This window comes from Ascaphus truei, unplaced genomic scaffold, assembly GCF_040206685.1.
Source record: "Ascaphus truei isolate aAscTru1 unplaced genomic scaffold, aAscTru1.hap1 HAP1_SCAFFOLD_1758, whole genome shotgun sequence".
Lineage (NCBI taxonomy): Eukaryota > Metazoa > Chordata > Amphibia > Anura > Ascaphidae > Ascaphus > Ascaphus truei.
This window is the reverse complement of record NW_027454655.1, coordinates 32,501-52,345: the sequence shown is the minus strand read 5'-3', so window position 1 is coordinate 52,345 and position 19,845 is coordinate 32,501. Positions and strand designations below refer to the sequence as shown.

Genomic DNA, 19,845 nt, shown 5'->3' with positions numbered 1-19,845 from the left:
TTTTTACTGTGAGTTTATTTTTAGATTAAAAAGGTTTTACACATATTTGTTCCTCCTTGTATTCCCTTCCCACCCCCCCCCCCCCCCTTGTGAGATCCATCCATAGAGACAAGTGAATTCCAAAGGCCATCCGTGACTGCTGCAGCCGCTGCTGAGGTCCCGTGGACGAATACTAGGAAGATCCAGAGGCCAAGGAGAAGAGCTGCAGTAGCTGTGTTCGTGAGTCCCATAGAGGACTAAATGCTTTGAATCTACCTACCTGTGTAAGCGCATCTCTTACCTTTATATAGTCTGATTATAACCAGATATACTGCCCTATGATTCCTTTTTGTGTTTCTTCTCTTCCCTGTCTTATTTGCGCCAAGGTCACTCTTCTGCATATATACTAATACGTCCACTCAGTGTGTGTGTGTGTGTGTGTGTGTGTGTGTGTGTACATACATACTGATACATACACTAGTGTGCAAACATACATACATACTGATATGTATACTACAGTATACATACATACTGATACGTACACTACAGTATACATACTGATACGTCCACTACAGTATACATACATACTAATACATACACTACAGTATACATACTGATACGTACACTAGTTTACATACATACTGATACATACACTACAGTATACATACATACTGATACATACACTACAGTATACATACATACTGATACATACACTACAGTATACATACATACTGATACATACACTACAGTATACATACTGATACGTACACTAGTTTACATACATACTGATACATACACTACAGTATACATACATACTGATACATACACTACAGTATACATACTGATACGTACACTACAGTTTACATACATACTGATACGTACACTACAGTATACATACTGATACGTACACTACAGTATACATACATACTGATACATACATTACAGTATACATACTGATACGTACACTACAGTATACATACTGATACGTACACTACAGTTTACATACATACTGATACGTACACTACAGTATACATACTGATACGTACACTACAGTATACATACATACTGATACATACATTACAGTATACATACTGATACGTACACTAGTTTACATACATACTGATACATACACTACAGTATACATACATACTGATACATACACTACAGTATACATACATACTGATACATACACTACAGTATACATACTGATACGTACACTAGTTTACATACATACTGATACATACACTACAGTATACATACATACTGATACATACACTACAGTATACATACTGATACGTACACTACAGTTTACATACATACTGATACGTACACTACAGTATACATACTGATACGTACACTACAGTATACATACATACTGATACATACATTACAGTATACATACTGATACGTACACTACAGTATACATACATTTGTGAGCTCCCAGCAGCTGCCACACGAGCTTGGAGACTGACTTACTTCTACGGGTGACCTCTCGGTGCCTGACAGCGCACGGACAGCGGCCCCTATAACTCCTCCTATTGCCCCATATATCTTATATCCATATATCTCCTCCCCCTGGTTTGGAGAATGAATCCGAGTCCGAGCCGGGGGTTTCTGGTGGAAGTAATACTGTGAGATGCCTCCCGAAACATTATACATCTATAAGGCGCGTCGCAGGGGGAGAGAGAGGCGCGTCGCAGGGGGAGAGAGGCGCGTCGCAGGGGGAGGGAGGCGCGTCGCAGGGGGAGAGAGGCGCGTCGCAGGGGGGGAGGGCGAGGCGCGTCGCAGGGGGGGAGGGCGAGGCGCGTCGCAGGGGGGGAGGGCGAGGTGCCTATAACGAGGTTTCCCGCGCGACCCCTCGGCTCCGCGCGCGACGACACTCATACTTAAACGCCACTTTATTTCGGACCAGCAGGTTCTGTATCGTTGGAGCAGCCCCGACTCTCGCAGCAGAGAGAGACATTACCGGGGCGGGAGGCGCCACTGGTCACGTCGCCATTACTTCAGTGAATATCACAGTTACAGGCCGGGTCACTGATCAAATCGCGGCGTTATTTAAAATGAATCATCATTACTTATATACACACGGCGCCGGTAATATTTGCCCCCTTGTTTCCCGGAAGTTGCCGGTTCGGCCCATGAAATAACGTCTCCGGCGCCGTGGTAAGAAACACGTATTATTTTATTCATTAATATACACTGGAAGCTGCATCTCCCCCCCCCCCCCCCCCCCCAGTGAGGGAGTCTCTCCGTGTCCAGGTACACCCCCCAGTGAGGGAGTCTCTCCGTGTCCAGGTACACACCCCCCCCCCCCCAGTGAGGGAGTCTCTCCGTGTCCAGGTACACCCCCCCCCAACATGTGAGGGAGTCTCTCCGTGTCCAGGTACACCCCCCCCCCCCAGTGAGGGAGTCTCTCCGTGTCCAGGTACACCCCCCCCCCCCAGTGAGGGAGTCTCTCCGTGTCCAGGTACACCCCCCCCCCCCAGTGAGGGAGTCTCTCCGTGTCCAGGTACACCCCCCAGTGAGGGAGTCTCTCCGTGTCCAGGTACCCCCCCCCCCGCCCCCAGTGAGGGAGTCTCTTCGTGTCCAGGTACATCCCCCCCGCCCCCAGTGAGGGAGTCTCTTCGTGTCCAGGTACACCCCCCCCCCCCCCAGTGAGGGAGTCTCTCCGTGTCCAGGTACACCCCCCCCCCCAGTGAGGGAGTCTCTCCGTGTCCAGGTACACCCCCCTCCCAAAAAAAAACACCGCTGAAGGGACATTAGCGCCGCTCCCCGCGCTTAGCGACGGCGTGTAATAAGGTAACCCCTTCTTTGCCAGATCGGTTTGTAGAACAGGTACACGCCCCCTTCATGTTTGGGGGGGGGTGTGGGGGGGCAGGTTGGCGCGATCCGTCCTGTGTACACGGCGGGAGGGTGAGAGGGCGCAGCGGGCGGTCTGCGCCCTCCGTATAAATTACAACAGAAATGTGTAAAAAATAACAACAAAAAAACCCCATAAAAACGCAGTCCCCCCCCCCCGGCCGCCCCCCCCCCCCCCGGCCGCCCCCGTTAAATTACTCTCCTGTGTCCGTAGAAAATAAGGAAGTCCTCTTGTCTATATACATATATAAAAGGGCCGTGGCTCGTGGCTCCCTCAGGTGAGGGGGGGGCCCGGCGCCCCGTTTGCCGTGGCTTTGCGCCCCCTGCTGGCTGTGTGCCCGTTGGCGGTGCCGTTGTGCAGGGGGTTGGTGGCGGTGGCGGCGGTGAGGGTGAGCTGCTCCGTGGCCGGGCTGGGCGAGCCGTGGCACGGGGTGGCGGGGCTGGGCAGAGACGAGGACGTGGAGGGGACGGGCGCGGGGCTGCTGGTCTTGTCGCTGGCGGATTCGCACTCCGACCCGCCGCTCGGCAGCGGGGGGTTCCGCGGGGGGCGGCTGAACCGCAGTCTCTTGTAGGACGGCTGCACGCGGTACTTGAGCGGCAGGGGGCTGGTCTGGGGGGGGGGAAAGGCACGAGATTAGGGTCACACACACGCTTTATTCCCGGGCTGCGGTACCAAGAACCAGCGGCCCAACTACTGCCGGTCCCGGAGAAGGTTTGCGCTACATTGAACTCCTCATAGATGTGAAGAAGAGACCTGTGAGGTTTGGGAAGCGCTGTACTCACTGTTACATGTACCGAGCTTCCCAAACCTCACAGGTCTCTTCTTCACATGTACAGAGCTATCCCAAACCTCACAGGTCTCTTCTTCACATGTACAGAGCTTTCCCAAACCTCACAGGTCTCTTCTTCACATGTACAGAGCTTCCCCAAACCTCACAGGTCTCTTCTTCACATGTACAGAGCTTCCCCAAACCTCACAGGTCTCTTCTTCACATGTACAGAGCTTCCCAAACCTCACAGGTCTCTTCTTCATGTGTACAGAGCTTCCCAAACCTCACAAGTCTCTTCTTCACATGTGCAGAGCTTTCCCAAACCTCACAGGTCTCTTCTTCACATGTACAGAGCTTCCCCAAACCTCACAGGTCTCTTCTTCACATGTACAGAGCTTCCCCAAACCTCACAGGTCTCTTCTTCACATGTACAGAGCTTCCCCAAACCTCACAGGTCTCTTCTTCACATGTACAGAGCTTCCCAAACCTCACAGGTCTCTTCTTCATGTGTACAGAGCTTCCCAAACCTCACAAGTCTCTTCTTCACATGTGCAGAGCTTTCCCAAACCTCACAGGTCTCTTCTTCACATGTACAGAGCTTCCCCAAACCTCACAGGTCTCTTCTTCACATGTACAGAGCTTCCCCAAACCTCACAGGTCTCTTCTTCACATGTACAGAGCTTCCCCAAACCTCACAGGTCTCTTCTTCACATGTACAGAGCTTCCCAAACCTCACAGGTCTCTTCTTCATGTGTACAGAGCTTCCCAAACCTCACAAGTCTCTTCTTCACATGTGCAGAGCTTTCCCAAACCTCACAGGTCTCTTCTTCACATGTACAGAGCTTCCCCAAACCTCACAGGTCTCTTCTTCACATGTACAGAGCTTCCCCAAACCTCACAGGTCTCCTGTTCGTGCCAGCAGAGCTTCCCAAACTTTGTATGTCGTCTCCCACACAGCGTTCCCGGCTTTCCCGGCCTCCGTCGGCTCTGCAGCGCGTTACAAACCTACAGACGCAGAGGGAAGACCCGGGAAGTCTCTGCAGCGCACGGAGGGCACCTGGGTGGTTTGGACCGCTCTGCAGAACCGCCGGAGACCGGGAAAGCTCTGCAGAACCGCCGGAGACCGGGAAAGCTCTGCAGAACCGCCGGAGACCGGGAAAGCTCTGCAGAACCGCCGGAGACCGGGAAAGCTCTGCAGAACCGCCGGAGACCGGGAAAGCTCTGCAGGACCGCCGGAGACCGGGAAAGCTCTGCAGAACCGCCGGAGACCGGGAAAGCTCTGCAGAACCGCCGGAGACCGGGAAAGCTCTGCAGGACCGCCGGAGACCGGGAAAGCTCTGCAGGACCGCCGGAGACCGGGAAAGCTCTGCAGAACCGCCGGAGACCGGGAAAGCTCTGCAGAACCGCTGGAGACCGGGAAAGCTCTGCAGGACCGCCGGAGACCGGGAAAGCTCTGCAGAACCGTCGGAGACCGGGAAAGCGCTGCAGGACCGCCGGAGACCGGGAAAGCTCTGCAGAACCACCGGAGACCGGGAAAGCTCTGCAGAACCGCCGGAGACCGGGAAAGCTCTGCAGAACCGCCGGAGACCGGGAAAGCTCTGCAGAACCGCCGGAGACCGGGAAAGCTCTGCAGAACCGCTGGAGACCGGGAAAGCTCTGCAGGACCGCCGGAGACCGGGACCGCTCTGCAGAACCGCCGGAGACCGGGAAAGCTCTGCAGAACCGCCGGAGACCGGGAAAGCTCTGCAGAACCGCTGGAGACCGGGAAAGCTCTGCAGAACCGCCGGAGACCGGGAAAGCTCTGCAGAACCGCCGGAGACCGGGAAAGCTCTGCAGAACCGCCGGAGACCGGGAAAGCTCTGCAGAACCGCCGGAGACCGGGAAAGCTCTGCAGAACCGCCGGAGACCGGGACCACTCTGCAGAACCGCCGGAGACCGGGAAAGCTCTGCAGAACCGCCGGAGACCGGGAAAGCTCTGCAGAACCGCCGGAGACCGGGAAAGCTCTGCAGAACCGCCGGAGACCGGGACCACTCTGCAGAACCGCCGGAGACCGGGACCGCTCTGCAGAACCGCCGGAGACCGGGAAAGCTCTGCAGAACCGCCGGAGACCGGGAAAGCTCTGCAGAACCGCCGGAGACTGGGAAAGCTCTGCAGGACCGCCGGAGACCGGGAAAGCTCTGCAGGACCGCCGGAGACCGGGAAAGCTCTGCAGAACCGCTGGAGACCGGGAAAGCTCTGCAGAACCGCCGGAGACCGGGAAAGCTCTGCAGAACCGCCGGAGACCGGGAAAGCTCTGCAGAACCGCCGGAGACCGGGAAAGCTCTGCAGAACCGCCGGAGACCGGGACCACTCTGCAGAACCGCCGGAGACCGGGAAAGCTCTGCAGAACCGCCGGAGACCGGGAAAGCTCTGCAGAACCGCCGGAGACCGGGAAAGCTCTGCAGAACCGCCGGAGACCGGGACCACTCTGCAGAACCGCCGGAGACCGGGACCGCTCTGCAGAACCGCCGGAGACCGGGAAAGCTCTGCAGAACCGCCGGAGACCGGGAAAGCTCAGCAGAACCGCCGGAGACCGGGAAAGCTCTGCAGAACCGCTGGAGTATCCCAGGTCTCCCGCCGGCGCCCGCAGAGTATCGCAGGTCTCCCGCTGGCGCCCGCAGAGTATCCCAGGTCTCCCGCCGGCGCCCGCAGAGTATCGCAGGTCTCCCGCCGGCACCCGCAGAGTATCCCAGGTCTCCCGCTGGCGCCCGCAGAGTATCGCAGGTCTCCCGCTGGCACCCGCAGAGTATCGCAGGTCTCCCGCTGGCGCCCGCAGAGTATCCCAGGTCTCCCGCCGGCGCCCGCAGAGTATCGCAGGTCTCCCGCCGGCACCCGCAGAGTATCCCAGGTCTCCCGCCGGCGCCCGCAGAGTATCCCAGGTCTCCCGCCGGCGCCCGCAGAGTATCGCAGGTCTCCCGCTGGCGCCCGCAGAGTATCGCAGGTCTCCCGCAGAGTATCCCAGGTCTCCCGCTGGCTCCCGCAGAGTATCGCAGGTTTCTCCGCACACATCGCCCTGTCTGCGACGTCTTGTTCACGCTGTGACCCTTCTCGCTCGGCGCGCGCCCTGCACGGGGAGAGAGAGAGACACTTACCCTCCCCCAGGGGTATATGTAGGGGATGTCCATGAGCGTGTAGTACTCCTGCAGGGGCTCCTCCTCGTACAGGATTTCCACCTGCGGAGCAGACGAGCGCGTTAAACACGGAGGAGGAGGAGACGCCGCTCGCCGGGCCGGGTACCCGCGTAACACGCAGTGCGGTGTCTCGCGCACACAAGCCGCGCGTCACAGGCTGTGTCATCACCGGGAGGGGAGGGGGGGGCTCGTATACTGGTGTATAAACTTTATTACAGAAGACCCCCCCCTGTATAGTTACAGAAGCCCCCCCTGTATAGTTACAGAAGCCCCCCCCTGTATAGTTACAGAAGCCCCCCCTGTATAGTTACAGAAGCCCCCCCTGTATAGTTACAGAAGCCCCCCCCCTGTATAGTTACAGAAGCCCCCCCTGTATAGTTACAGAAGCCCCCCCTGTATAGTTACAGAAGCCCCCCCTGTATAGTTACAGAAGCCCCCCCTGTATAGTTACAGAAGACCCCCCCTGTATAGTTACAGAAGCCCCCCCCTGTATAGTTACAGAAGCCCCCCCCTGTATAGTTACAGAAGCCCCCCCTGTATAGTTACAGAAGCCCCCCCCTGTATAGTTACAGAAGACCCCCCCTGTATAGTTACAGAAGACCCCCCCTGTATAGTTACAGAAGCCCCCCTGTATAGTTACAGAAGACCCCCCTGTATAGTTACAGAAGCCCCCCTGTATAGTTACAGAAGCCCCCCCCTGTATAGTTACAGAAGCCCCCCCTGTATAGTTACAGAAGCCCCCCCTGTATAGTTACAGAAGCCCCCCCCTGTATAGTTACAGAAGACCCCCCCTGTATAGTTACAGAAGACCCCCCCTGTATAGTTACAGAAGCCCCCCCTGTATAGTTACAGAAGACCCCCCTGTATAGTTACAGAAGCCCCCCCCTGTATAGTTACAGAAGCCCCCCCCTGTATAGTTACAGAAGACCCCCCTGTATAGTTACAGAAGCCCCCCCTGTATAGTTACAGAAGCCCCCCCTGTATAGTTACAGAAGACCCCCCTGTATAGTTACAGAAGCCCCCCCTGTATAGTTACAGAAGCCCCCCCTGTATAGTTACAGAAGACCCCCTGTATAGTTACAGAAGACCCCCCCTGTATAGTTACAGAAGCCCCCCTGTATAGTTACAGAAGCCCCCCCTGTATAGTTACAGAAGACCCCCCTGTATAGTAACAGAAGACCCCCCTGTATAGTTACAGAAGACCCCCCTGTATAGTTACAGAAGACCCCCCCTGTATAGTTACAGAAGACCCCCCCTGTATAGTAACAGAAGACCCCCCCTGTATAGTTACAGAAGCCCCCCCTGTATAGTTACAGAAGCCCCCCCTGTATAGTTACAGAAGCCCCCCCCTGTATAGTAACAGAAGACCCCCCCTGTATAGTTACAGAAGCCCCCCCTGTATAGTTACAGAAGCCCCCCCCTGTATAGTTACAGAAGCCCCCCTGTATAGTTACAGAAGCCCCCCCTGTATAGTTACAGAAGACCCCCCTGTATAGTTACAGAAGCCCCCCCTGTATAGTTACAGAAGACCCCCCCTGTATAGTAACAGAAGACCCCCCCTGTATAGTTACAGAAGCCCCCCCTGTATAGTTACAGAAGCCCCCCCTGTATAGTAACAGAAGCCCCCCCTGTATAGTAACAGAAGACCCCCCCTGTATAGTTACAGAAGCCCCCCTGTATAGTTACAGAAGCCCCCCCCTGTATAGTTACAGAAGCCCCCCCTGTATAGTTACAGAAGCCCCCCCTGTATAGTTACAGAAGCCCCCCCCTGTATAGTTACAGAAGCCCCCCTGTATAGTTACAGAAGACCCCCCTGTATAGTTACAGAAGCCCCCCCTGTATAGTTACAGAAGACCCCCCCTGTATAGTAACAGAAGACCCCCCCTGTATAGTTACAGAAGCCCCCCCTGTATAGTTACAGAAGCCCCCCCTGTATAGTAACAGAAGACCCCCCCTGTATAGTTACAGAAGCCCCCCTGTATAGTTACAGAAGCCCCCCCCCTGTATAGTTACAGAAGCCCCCCCTGTATAGTTACAGAAGCCCCCCGGTTATTCCCTGGAAGCCCCCCCTGTATAGTTACAGAAGACCCCCGGTTATTCCCTGGAAGCCCCCCCTGTATAGTTACAGAAGACCCCCGGTTATTCCCTGGAAGCCCCCCCTGTATAGTTACAGAAGCCCCCCCTGTATAGTTACAGAAGACCCCCCCTGTATAGTTACAGAAGACCCCCCCTGTATAGTTACAGAAGCCCCCCCTGTATAGTTACAGAAGCCCCCCCCTGTATAGTTACAGAAGACCCCCCTGTATAGTTACAGAAGCCCCCCCTGTATAGTTACAGAAGACCCCCCTGTATAGTTACAGAAGACCCCCCTGTATAGTTACAGAAGCCCCCCCTGTATAGTTACAGAAGCCCCCCCTGTATAGTTACAGAAGACCCCCCTGTATAGTTACAGAAGACCCCCCCTGTATAGTTACAGAAGACCCCCCCTGTATAGTTACAGAAGACCCCCCTGTATAGTTACAGAAGCCCCCCCTGTATAGTTACAGAAGACCCCCCTGTATAGTTACAGAAGACCCCCCTGTATAGTTACAGAAGCCCCCCCTGTATAGTTACAGAAGCCCCCCCCTGTATAGTTACAGAAGCCCCCCCTGTATAGTTACAGAAGCCCCCCCCCTGTATAGTTACAGAAGACCCCCCCTGTATAGTTACAGAAGACCCCCCCTGTATAGTTACAGAAGCCCCCCCTGTATAGTTACAGAAGCCCCCCCTGTATAGTTACAGAAGCCCCCCCTGTATAGTTACAGAAGCCCCCCCTGTATAGTTACAGAAGCCCCCCCCTGTATAGTTACAGAAGCCCCCCCTGTATAGTTACAGAAGACCCCCCTGTATAGTTACAGAAGACCCCCCCTGTATAGTTACAGAAGACCCCCCCTGTATAGTTACAGAAGCCCCCCCCTGTATAGTTACAGAAGACCCCCCCTGTATAGTTACAGAAGACCCCCGGTTATTCCCTGGAAGCCCCCCCTGTATAGTTACAGAAGACCCCCCTGTATAGTTACAGAAGCCCCCCCTGTATAGTTACAGAAGCCCCCCCTGTATAGTTACAGAAGACCCCCCTGTATAGTTACAGAAGACCCCCCTGTATAGTTACAGGAGACCCCCGGTTATTCCCTGGAAGCCCCCCCTGTATAGTTACAGAAGACCCCCCTGTATAGTTACAGAAGCCCCCCCTGTATAGTTACAGAAGACCCCCCTGTATAGTTACAGGAGACCCCCGGTTATTCCCTGGAAGCCCCCCCAGCCCAGGGCTCCTATTTGTGGTGTGAGTCGGGACGCTTCGCAAAGACAAATACAATGTATGTTCTAAGCTACAATAACGACATGCGGACCCCCAGTATCACCCCCCGAACCCCCCCCTATCATCGCGCAGGTCACTACACCCCGTGGCTCCTCGGTCCCCGACAGTGTGAGAAAGAGGCGAGTCACACCGGCGCAGGCGTACGCCGCGGTGACGCCGACCTCGTATCCTCACAGCTTCTCGCGTGTTAACGAGCGTGGCACACCCACGGGGGGGAGGACACGGCTAACCCTGGCGTTACTCCCCCCCCAGCCCCTGTAACATGGGCTTCTGCAGGGTGAGGGTGCGTAACCCCCACAGTTCCGTTAGCTGACGCCTAACATGGCGTTGCTGTCAGGATGGGAGTAACACCGCGACGCCGTCACGTTACCGGGAGAGTAATATTATGCTGCAGTAACGCGCCGGTGACCCCGTGCTAACGCTGCTGCTATGTTCCCTGATTTTAACTGCGCTTAGTTCATCTGGCCCTAAACGTTCCGTGTGGCGGCGTCCGGCGCAGGAATACACAGGGTGCGCGCGTACTTACTTTGTACTTGCTGGGAACGTCCATCTTGTTGCGTAAGAACTTGGCGAGGTGCGTTACTGTCATGGCGGCCGGACAGCGTAGGAAACGGATACTGTTCCTCTGGCGGGAGAACGGAGAGAGGCGTTACACATATATACACCTATATAAGTGTGTAGGGGGGGTGTACGGTGATGTACTCAGTGAGACGGGGTTGGAAGGGAGGTATACAGGGCCTAGCACTTTCCTGGGTGTGTATACTGTCCCCTTATCTGGGCACCGACTCCCCGCTGCGCTGATCTGGGAGCGCGCGCACGCCTCTCACGCCTCCCCGCTGCGCTGATCTGGGAGCGCGCACGCCTCTCACGCCTCCCTGCTGCGCTGATCTGGGAGTGCGCACACGCCTCTCACATGCCTCCCTGCTGCGCTGATCTGGGAGCGCGCACACGCCTCACACGCCTCCCTACTACACTGATCTAGTAGCGCGCACACGCCTCTCACACGCCTAGCGATTAATGGACCTGCCGAATAAAAGGCAGCGCACACCTCTCACGCCTCCCTGATCTGGGAGCGCGCGCATGCCTCGCACACGCCTCTCACGCCTCCCTGCTGCGCTGATCTGGGAGCGCGCACACGCCTCTCACACGCCTCTCACACGCCTCCCTACTGCACTGATCTGGGAGCGCGCACACGCCTCTCACACGCCTCCCTGCTGCGCTGATCTGGGAGCGCGCACACGCCTCCCTACTGCACTGATCTGGGAGCGCGCACACACGCCTCTCACGCCTCCCTGCTGCGCTGATCTGGGAGCGCACACGCCTCACACGCCTCCCTACTGCGCTGATCTGGGAGCGCACACGCCTCACACGCCTCCCTGCTGCGCTGATCTGGGAGCGCACACGCCTCTCACACGCCTCCTGCTGTGCTGATCTGGGACCACACACACGCCTCCCTGCTGTGCTGATCTGGGAGTGACCACACGCCTCCCTGCTGTGTTGATATGGGAGCGTGCACACGCCTCTCACACGCCTCCCTGCTGCGCTGATCTGGGAGCGCACACGCCTCTCACACGCCTCCCTGCTGCACTGATCTGGGAGAGCGCACACGCCTCCCTGCTGTGCTGATCTGGGAGCGTGCACACGCCTCTCACACGCCTCCCTGCTGCGCTGATCTGGGAGCGCGCACACGCCTCTCACACGCCTCCCTGCTGTGCTGATCTGGGAGCGCGCACACGCCTCCCTGCTGTGCTGATCTGGGAGCACGCACACGCCTCCCTGCTGTGCTGATCTGGGAGCGCGCACACGCCTTCCTGCTGCGCTGATCTGGGAGCGCGCATGCCTCTCACACGCCTCCCTGCTGCGCTGATCTGGGAGCGCACACGCCTCTCATACGCCTCCCTGCTGTGCTGATCTGAGAGAGCGCACACGCCTCTCACACGCCTCCCTGCTGTGCTGATTTGGGAGCGCGCACACGCCTCTCACACGCCTCCCTGCTGTGCTGATCTGGGAGCGCGCACACGCCTCCCTGCTGTGCTGATCTGGGAGCACGCACACGCCTCCCTGCTGTGCTGATCTGGGAGCGCGCACACGCCTCCCTGCTGCGCTGATCTGGGAGCGCGCACGCCTCTCACACGCCTCCCTGCTGCGCTGATCTGGGAGCGCACACGCCTCTCACACGCCTCCCTGCTGTGCTGATCTGGGAGCGCGTACACATGCCTCCCTGCTGTGCTGATCTGGGAACGCGCACACGCCTCTCACACGCCTCCCTGCTGTGCTGATCTGGGAGCGCGCACACGCCTCTCACACGCCTCCCTGCTGCGCTGATCTGGGAGCGCACACACACGCCGGAGTGTAAACGTGATCCATCCCACAGCTTCGCAGTTACTGAGGCCGGGGGATGGGAAATCCAGACCGGAGCTCACAACGGTTCTAATTCCCCTCACCCGCTCTCCTCATTGAGGAACAGGTATTTATGGCAGATTGGTTCCCTGCCTCTCCCCCTCTCCCCCTCTCCTAGAGGCTGGGGGCATCCCTGCTCCCAGTTAGGGGAGGACGCCCCCTTCGAGTATCGCAGTATCTAAAAGGATTGCCTGGACTCGCTTGGGGCCGAGTTCCCGCAAACACAGATAAGGATTTCATATTGTCTGTTACAATATTATTCCTATTGCCTGTTACAATGTTATTCCTATTGTCTGTTACAATGTTATTCCTATTGTCTGTTACAATGTTATTCCTATTGTCTGTTACAATGTTATTCCTATTGTCTGTTACAATGTTATTCCTATTGTCTGTTACAATGTTATTCCTATTGTCTGTTACAATGTTATTCCTATTGTCTGTTACAATGTTATTCCTATCGTCTGTTACAATGTTATTCGTATCGTCTGTTACAATGTTATTCGTATTGTCTGTTACAATGTTATTCGTATTGTCTGTTACAATGTTATTCGTATTGTCTGTTACAATGTTATTCCTATTGTCTGTTACAATGTTATTCCTATTGTCTGTTACAATGTTATTCCTATTGTCTGTTACAATGTTATTCCTATTGTCTGTTACGATGTTATTCGCATTGTCTGTTACGATGTTATTCGCATTGTCTGTTACGATGTTATTCGTATTGCCTGTTACGATGTTATTCCTATTGTCTGTTACGATGTTATTCGTATTGTCTGTTACGATGTTATTCGTATTGTCTGTTACAATGTTATTCCTATTGTCTGTTACAATGTTATTCCTATTTCCTGTTACAATGTTATTCCTATTGTCTGTTACAATGTTATTCCTATTGTCTGTTACAATGTTATTCCTATTGTCTGTTACAATGTTATTCGTATTGTCTGTTACAATGTTATTCCTATTGTCTGTTACAATGTTATTCCTATTTCCTGTTACAATGTTATTCCTATTGTCTGTTACAATGTTATTCCTATTGTCTGTTACAATGTTATTCCTATTGTCTGTTACAATGTTATTCCTATTGTCTGTTACAATGTTATTCCTATTGTCTGTTACAATGTTATTCGCATTGCCTGTTACAATGTTATTCGCATTGCCTGTTACAATGTTATTCGCATTGCCTGTTACAATGTTATTCCTATCGTCTGTTACAATGTTATTCCTATTGTCTGTTACAATGCGCTCTGTTTAAACCTGGGAACTGGGGATAGCCAGCCAGTGTGTGAGTTGGACACGGCTGTGTGGTTAGCCTCCCTGAGTTATATCGTCTGTCATTGATACGAAGCGCAAACCACTGACGGTTAAAGACGGAGTTCCTCAAATGTACATCCGTTCAAGTGTCAGTCCCCTGCTGGGCCGGGATAAGCCAGGCAGAAGCCGGCACGATACAATATTCCTTCCCCTCAATGTTACTGCAATGAGTTATTATACAGCGCTGTGTACACTGCATGCTGCTACTGCTGCTATATATGCAATATATATACCATGTATAATACAATCCCCCCCCCCCTCACCTTCTCCACGTCCTCACTTCCTGCTGTATCCTCCTTGGAGTCGTCCCTGAGAAACAAACAAACAAGCACCGGCTCATTTCTAACTGCCAGGGGAGGGGAAAAGATGGCTGCTCTGTTATAGCAAGAGTGAGGCCTGCGCTGTGAAGGCATGGTGCATTTACATAAGTGTGTGCGTGTGTACATGTACACGTGTGTGTGTGTGTATATATATATATATTTACACTTATTTACACACACACACATACACACACACACGTGTTTAAATGGTGTGCAGCATTCAGCCACATGACATGTTTTATTCCCTTTGCCCTGCACGGCGAGGGACGTGTGACTCTGACGGGAGGTCTCTGGAAAGTTGACTTGGGGGTTTCAATGGATTAGTTAGGGGGAGAGGGGCAGCCTCACCTGGTGTCTTCAGAGAACTGGATGGATAAACTGATGCTCTCGTCCTCACGCACCGTCACCTCCCCGCACTCTGTCGCCTTCTCCCCTCGGGCTTCGCTGGAGCCGTTCGGACCTGTAAAACGCGGCGAAGTCACGCGGAGACCGGGCTGGTGGAACACGTACGTTACTAAATAAAAGCAGCGGTACTGTATCCGGGTTAGATTTCTGCTTTAACAATCGAAAAGGGAGGAAACCCTCTAATCTCCCCACCAGAAGGCCGAAGCAGGGTGGTACCGCACGTGCAAACACTCACCGTCTGCGCGGGCGTAAGATGCGTAGAAATCTCGCCGTCTCTTCATCTCATCTGAGGAGGAGGAGGAGAGACAGTCAGGATCTCTGTGCTAAATATACAGCAGAAGTGCGCAATCCGAGATCGCGTCCCCCCTAGATCAGAGATCGCAGAAAGAGCGCCCCCCTCCCCCCCCCGGATCCGAGATCGCGTCCCCCCTGGATCAGAGCCTGTAGGTCTGTCCCGGTGAACAGCTTAGCAAATAGTAGCCCAATGCTCAAATGGATATACAGCCCTCTCAAGATCACAAGGTATGTGTCTTGCACTCAAAATACGCGCTACGAAGGAAGTAGTCAGTGTTGTGCTTCCCATGACGGAGGCTCCGGAACACTCTAACCGAAAATAGACACCAGACCTCTCCGACTAGCCAGCGCACCCGGTAGCAGCGCTAAGCCTGCCCAACATACGTTTCACCGTTGTGGCTTCATCGGGGGCTACTATTTGCTAAGCTGTTCACCAGGACAGACCTACAGGCTCAGTTATTTCTGAACCTGATGGTCTGGCAATACTGTGTACAGGCATACCCCGCTTTAAGTACACTCGCGAGTAAGGACATATCGCCCAATAGGCAAACGGCAGCTCACGCATGCGCCTGTCATCACGTTCTGAACAGCAATACCGGCTCCCTACCTGTACCAAAGCTGTGCGCAAGCGGGGAGACTATAGAGCCTGTTACACATGCCTTATTTACATCAGTTATGCGCGTATATGATGATTGCAGTACAGTACATGCATCGATAAGTGGGAAAAGGGAGTGCTTCACTTTAAGTACATTATCGCTTTACATACATGCTCTGGTCCCATTGCGTACGTTAATGCGGGGTGTGCCTGTGTTACATACATGCTCTGGTCCATTGCGTACGTTAATGCGGGGTATGCCTGTGTTACATACGTGCTCCGGTCCCATTGCATACGTTAATGCGGGGTATGCCTGTGTTACATACGTGCTCCGGTCCCATTGCGTACGTTAATGCGGATATGCCTGTGTTACATAGTTACATACATGCTCCGGTCCCATTGCGTACGTTAATGCGGGGTATGCCTGTGTTACATAGTTACATAGATGCTCCGGTCCCATTGCGTACGTTAATGCGGGGTATCCCTGTGTTACATAGTTACATACATGCTCCGGTCCCACTGCGTACGTTAATGCGGGGTATTCCTGTGTTACATACGTGCTCCGGTCCCATTGTGTACGTTAATGCGGGGTATGCCTGTATATGTATTTGCATACAGTTGTTTCATTTAAACACTCCACCCGCCATTAGTGGCTATGCATACACAGAGCTAGCCATACTCTCTATCACTCATCTATTTAGGAGTAGTATTCATACGACCTATCATTGTATTGAATAGCTACCCCTGTTAGTATAACTATATAACAGCGGGGCAATTAAATATTAAATAGCTACTCCGAATTTACACTGTCGTTTTGGATTATAGCACACAGACACCTCCTCCATTTTTTTATTTATTTTAATCATTTTGGTTCACGTTATAGTTGCTGCAATAAATATATTTGTAATCAATTTATCAATAAATAGTCATTTTTAATATAGGCAAAGGTGTTCTCTCCAGTGCGGCCAATAGGGAGCGTTCTTTCTTTTCTTTGTCCATTATAGTTCATATTCCCAACCAGCACCACCCCCGCTCTCTGTATTGCAGCTTCCTACCCTGTCACTATACAGGATATCTACACCCCCCTCCCTTTTCGTGGTGTTGTGCGAGGTACACATTTTGACCTTGCTCGAGGTCACCCTCTTTCTCTGTGCTCTATCCTGTATGGCCCACTCAAGGCGGGCCGCACGATACTGATATACTCCCGAGGTGAGGACAGCTGCCTTGCCAGAGCTGGGAATAAAGTGTGGCCTTTGTGACGACTTTATAAACCTGATTCTTTTAGGACTAGGTTCAGCGGCATTCTCTGGGGGGGTTCTGTGAGGTTCATGGGGGGGGGGGGCGCGGCTAAGAAAGTACTCCACCAAAGAGTGTCTTTATTAAAAAATGAGACTATCTTGTGATGTCATCTCCTTCTCTGCATGATAAGAGTTACACATCTGTAACCGTGTCACAGGATGGCACGTTCTGACATCACACACCACAGGGTTAAGAGGTAATAAGTGACAGATATTCATTTGTCGCTGAGGTTAAGGAGTAAGAGTGTCATGCTTAGTCTTGTCGCGTCCGCCACGAGTGCCTGAATGTGTGTGTGTGTGTGTGTGTGTTTTCAACAGGCGTGTGTTTGGACCAAATGCGTGATTTCTCATGTTCCTGCGCCAGTGACCTCTCTGGGAGAAACCCTATGGCATGTGGTAACGTGATGTATAGGGGTTTCTTTTATCTTTTGTCCTTTCATTTTGAGACGCTGTTCTGCATTTTATTGTAACTGTACGTTTCTTGTAATCCTTTTTTCTGTAACCTAAGCACTGTATTTTTATATATATTAAAACATTTAATAAGTGATGCTTTGGGCTCTGAATGAACTGTTGCACGCTCTGGGGGAGAGTATTTCGATTTTCAGACACATTTTGCTACAACAGATGTGTGCGTTCAAGTGCATACTCTTTTTCTATAACAAACAGGGACCTGAGACCCTGGCAGATATATTCATTTGACATCTTATTTTTATTTCCATATCTCGGGTGGTGGCAGCGTATAGATATGATTGCAATTGAGTAAGGGGTTAATATTAACTCATCGGAGGTACCTTGCGCAGGAGAAAGGCGAGTAGGATAGCGTAGACCGCGTGTATTAACCCTGGTTGCATGTCTAAGTCACGCGCTCACCTGTGCGCTGTTTGTGGCGGTGGTACATGGGGACGGATTTAGGGAGATGTTCCCTCATTTGAGGGACCTTTGTGAAGGTGAAGAGTGGGAACGCTTGTGAGCTGTGTATTAATCCTTGTCCCGTATACAGGCCATGTGCTCACAGGGTGCCGTACGTGATAATATTATTGGGATTTTTTGTTATAGGATGTATGGCTTTTGGTCGTGTATGAGGCATAGGCAGGGGGTCTGTATGGGGTATAAGTAGAGGGGGCGGGTTACGGGGTATAGGTAGAGGGGCGGGTACGGGGTAGAGGGTCGGGTACAGGTAGAGGGGCGTGTACGGGGTACAGGTAGAGGGGCTGGAATGGGGTACAGGTAGAGGGGCTGGAACGGGGTAGAGGGTCGGGTACAGGTAGAGGGGCGTGTACGGGGTACAGGTAGAGGGGCTGGAACGGGGTACAGGTAGAGGGGGCTGGAACGGGGTACAGGTAGAGGGGCGGGTACGGGGTACAGGTAGAGGGGCGGGTACGGGGTACAGGCAGAGGGGCGGGTACGGGGTAGAGGGTCGGGTACAGGTAGAGGGGCGTGTACGGGGTACAGGTAGAGGGGCGGGTACGGGGTACAGGTAGAGGGGCGTGTACGGGGGTACAGGTAGAGGGGCTGGAACGGGGTACAGGTAGAGGGCTGGAACGGGGTACAGGTAGAGGGGCTGGAACGGGGTACAGGTAGAGGGGCGGGTACGGGTACAGGCAGAGGGGCGGGTACGGTGTACAGGCAGAGGGCGGGTACGGGGTACAGGTAGAGGGGCGGGTATATGTAAGGGGCAGGTACGGGGTACAGGTAGAGGGGCGGGTACGGGGTAGAGGGTCGGGTACAGGTAGAGGGGGGGTACAGGTAGAGTGGCGGGTACGGGGTACGGGGTACAGGTAGAGGGGCGGGTACGGGGTAGAGGGTCGGGTACAGGTAGAGGGGGGGTACAGGTAGAGGGGCGGGTTACGGGGTACAGGTAGAGGGGCGGGTACGAGGTAGAGGGGCGGGTACGGGGTAGAGGGTCGGGTACAGGTAGAGGGGTGGGTACAGGTAGAGGGGCGTGTACGGGTATAGGTAGAGGGGCGGGTATGGGGTAGAGGGGCGGGGTACGGGTAGAGGGTCGGGTACAGGTAGAGGGGTGGGTACAGTAGAGGGGCGTGTACGGGGTATAGGTAGAGGGGCGGGGTACGAGGTAGAGGGGCGGGTACGGGGTAGAGGGTCGGGTACAGGTAGAGGGGTGGGTACAGGTAGAGGGGGCGTGTACGGGGTATAGGTAGAGGGGCGGGTATGGGGTAGAGGGGCGGGTACAGGTAGAGGGTCGGGTACAGGTAGAGGGGCGTGTACGGGGTACAGGTAGAGGGGCCTGTAATATGTATCTATATCTCACACACACACATATATATATGATATATAAGATAAAATCCCCGGTGTTTACCTCTGAACAGCCCCGGGACCAGCTTATACACGATATCCTGTAAGGTTTTATCCGACCTAACATTCAAAGGAAAATTAATGTCAAAATATAGATCATTCTGCACATACAGGTGTGTAAATACATAATGCAGTGTGTGTGTGTGTGTATACATAATGCAGTGTGTGTGTGTGTGTATACATAATGCAGTGTGTGTGTGTGTATACATAATGCAGTGTGTGTGTGTGTATATATAATGCAGTGTGTGTGTGTGTGTGTATACATAATGCAGTGTGTGTGTGTGTATACATAATGCAGTGTGTGTGTGTATACATAATGCAGTGTGTGTGTGTGTATACATAATGCAGTGTGTGTGCGTGTGTGTGTATACATAATGCAGTGTGTGTGTATGTGTAAATACATAATGCAGTGTGTGTGTGTGTATACATAATGCAGTGTGTGTGTGTGTATACATAATGCAGTGTGTGTGTGTGTGTATACATAATGCAGTGTGTGTGTGTGTATACATAATGCAGTGTGTGTGTGTGTGTGTGTATACATAATGCAGTGTGTGTGTGTATACATAATGCAGTGTGTGTGTGTGTATACATAATGCAGTGTGTGTGTGTGTGTGTGTGTATACATAATGCAGTGTGTGTGTGTGTGTATACATAATGCAGTGTGTGTGTGTATACATAATGCAGTGTGTGTGTGTGTGTATACATAATGCAGTGTGTGTGCGTGTGTGTGTATACATAATGCAGTGTGTGTGTATGTGTAAATACATAATGC

General features: G+C 53.2%; 1 protein-coding gene across 1 annotated transcript in view; it reads right to left on the bottom strand.

Moving 5' to 3' along the window:
• Window positions 1-3,000: 3,000 nt before the first annotated feature.
• Window positions 3,001-19,845, bottom strand: part of LOC142476829 (polycomb group RING finger protein 2-like) — a 19,571-nt gene continuing 2,726 nt past the window's right edge. The window contains 7 exon segments of the mRNA XM_075581986.1: window positions 3,001-3,448; window positions 6,741-6,821; window positions 10,664-10,762; window positions 14,112-14,157; window positions 14,517-14,628; window positions 14,809-14,859; window positions 19,078-19,133. Of these exon segments, the coding sequence (XP_075438101.1) occupies window positions 3,113-3,448; window positions 6,741-6,821; window positions 10,664-10,762; window positions 14,112-14,157; window positions 14,517-14,628; window positions 14,809-14,859; window positions 19,078-19,133 (781 nt within the window). The 3' untranslated portion in view covers window positions 3,001-3,112.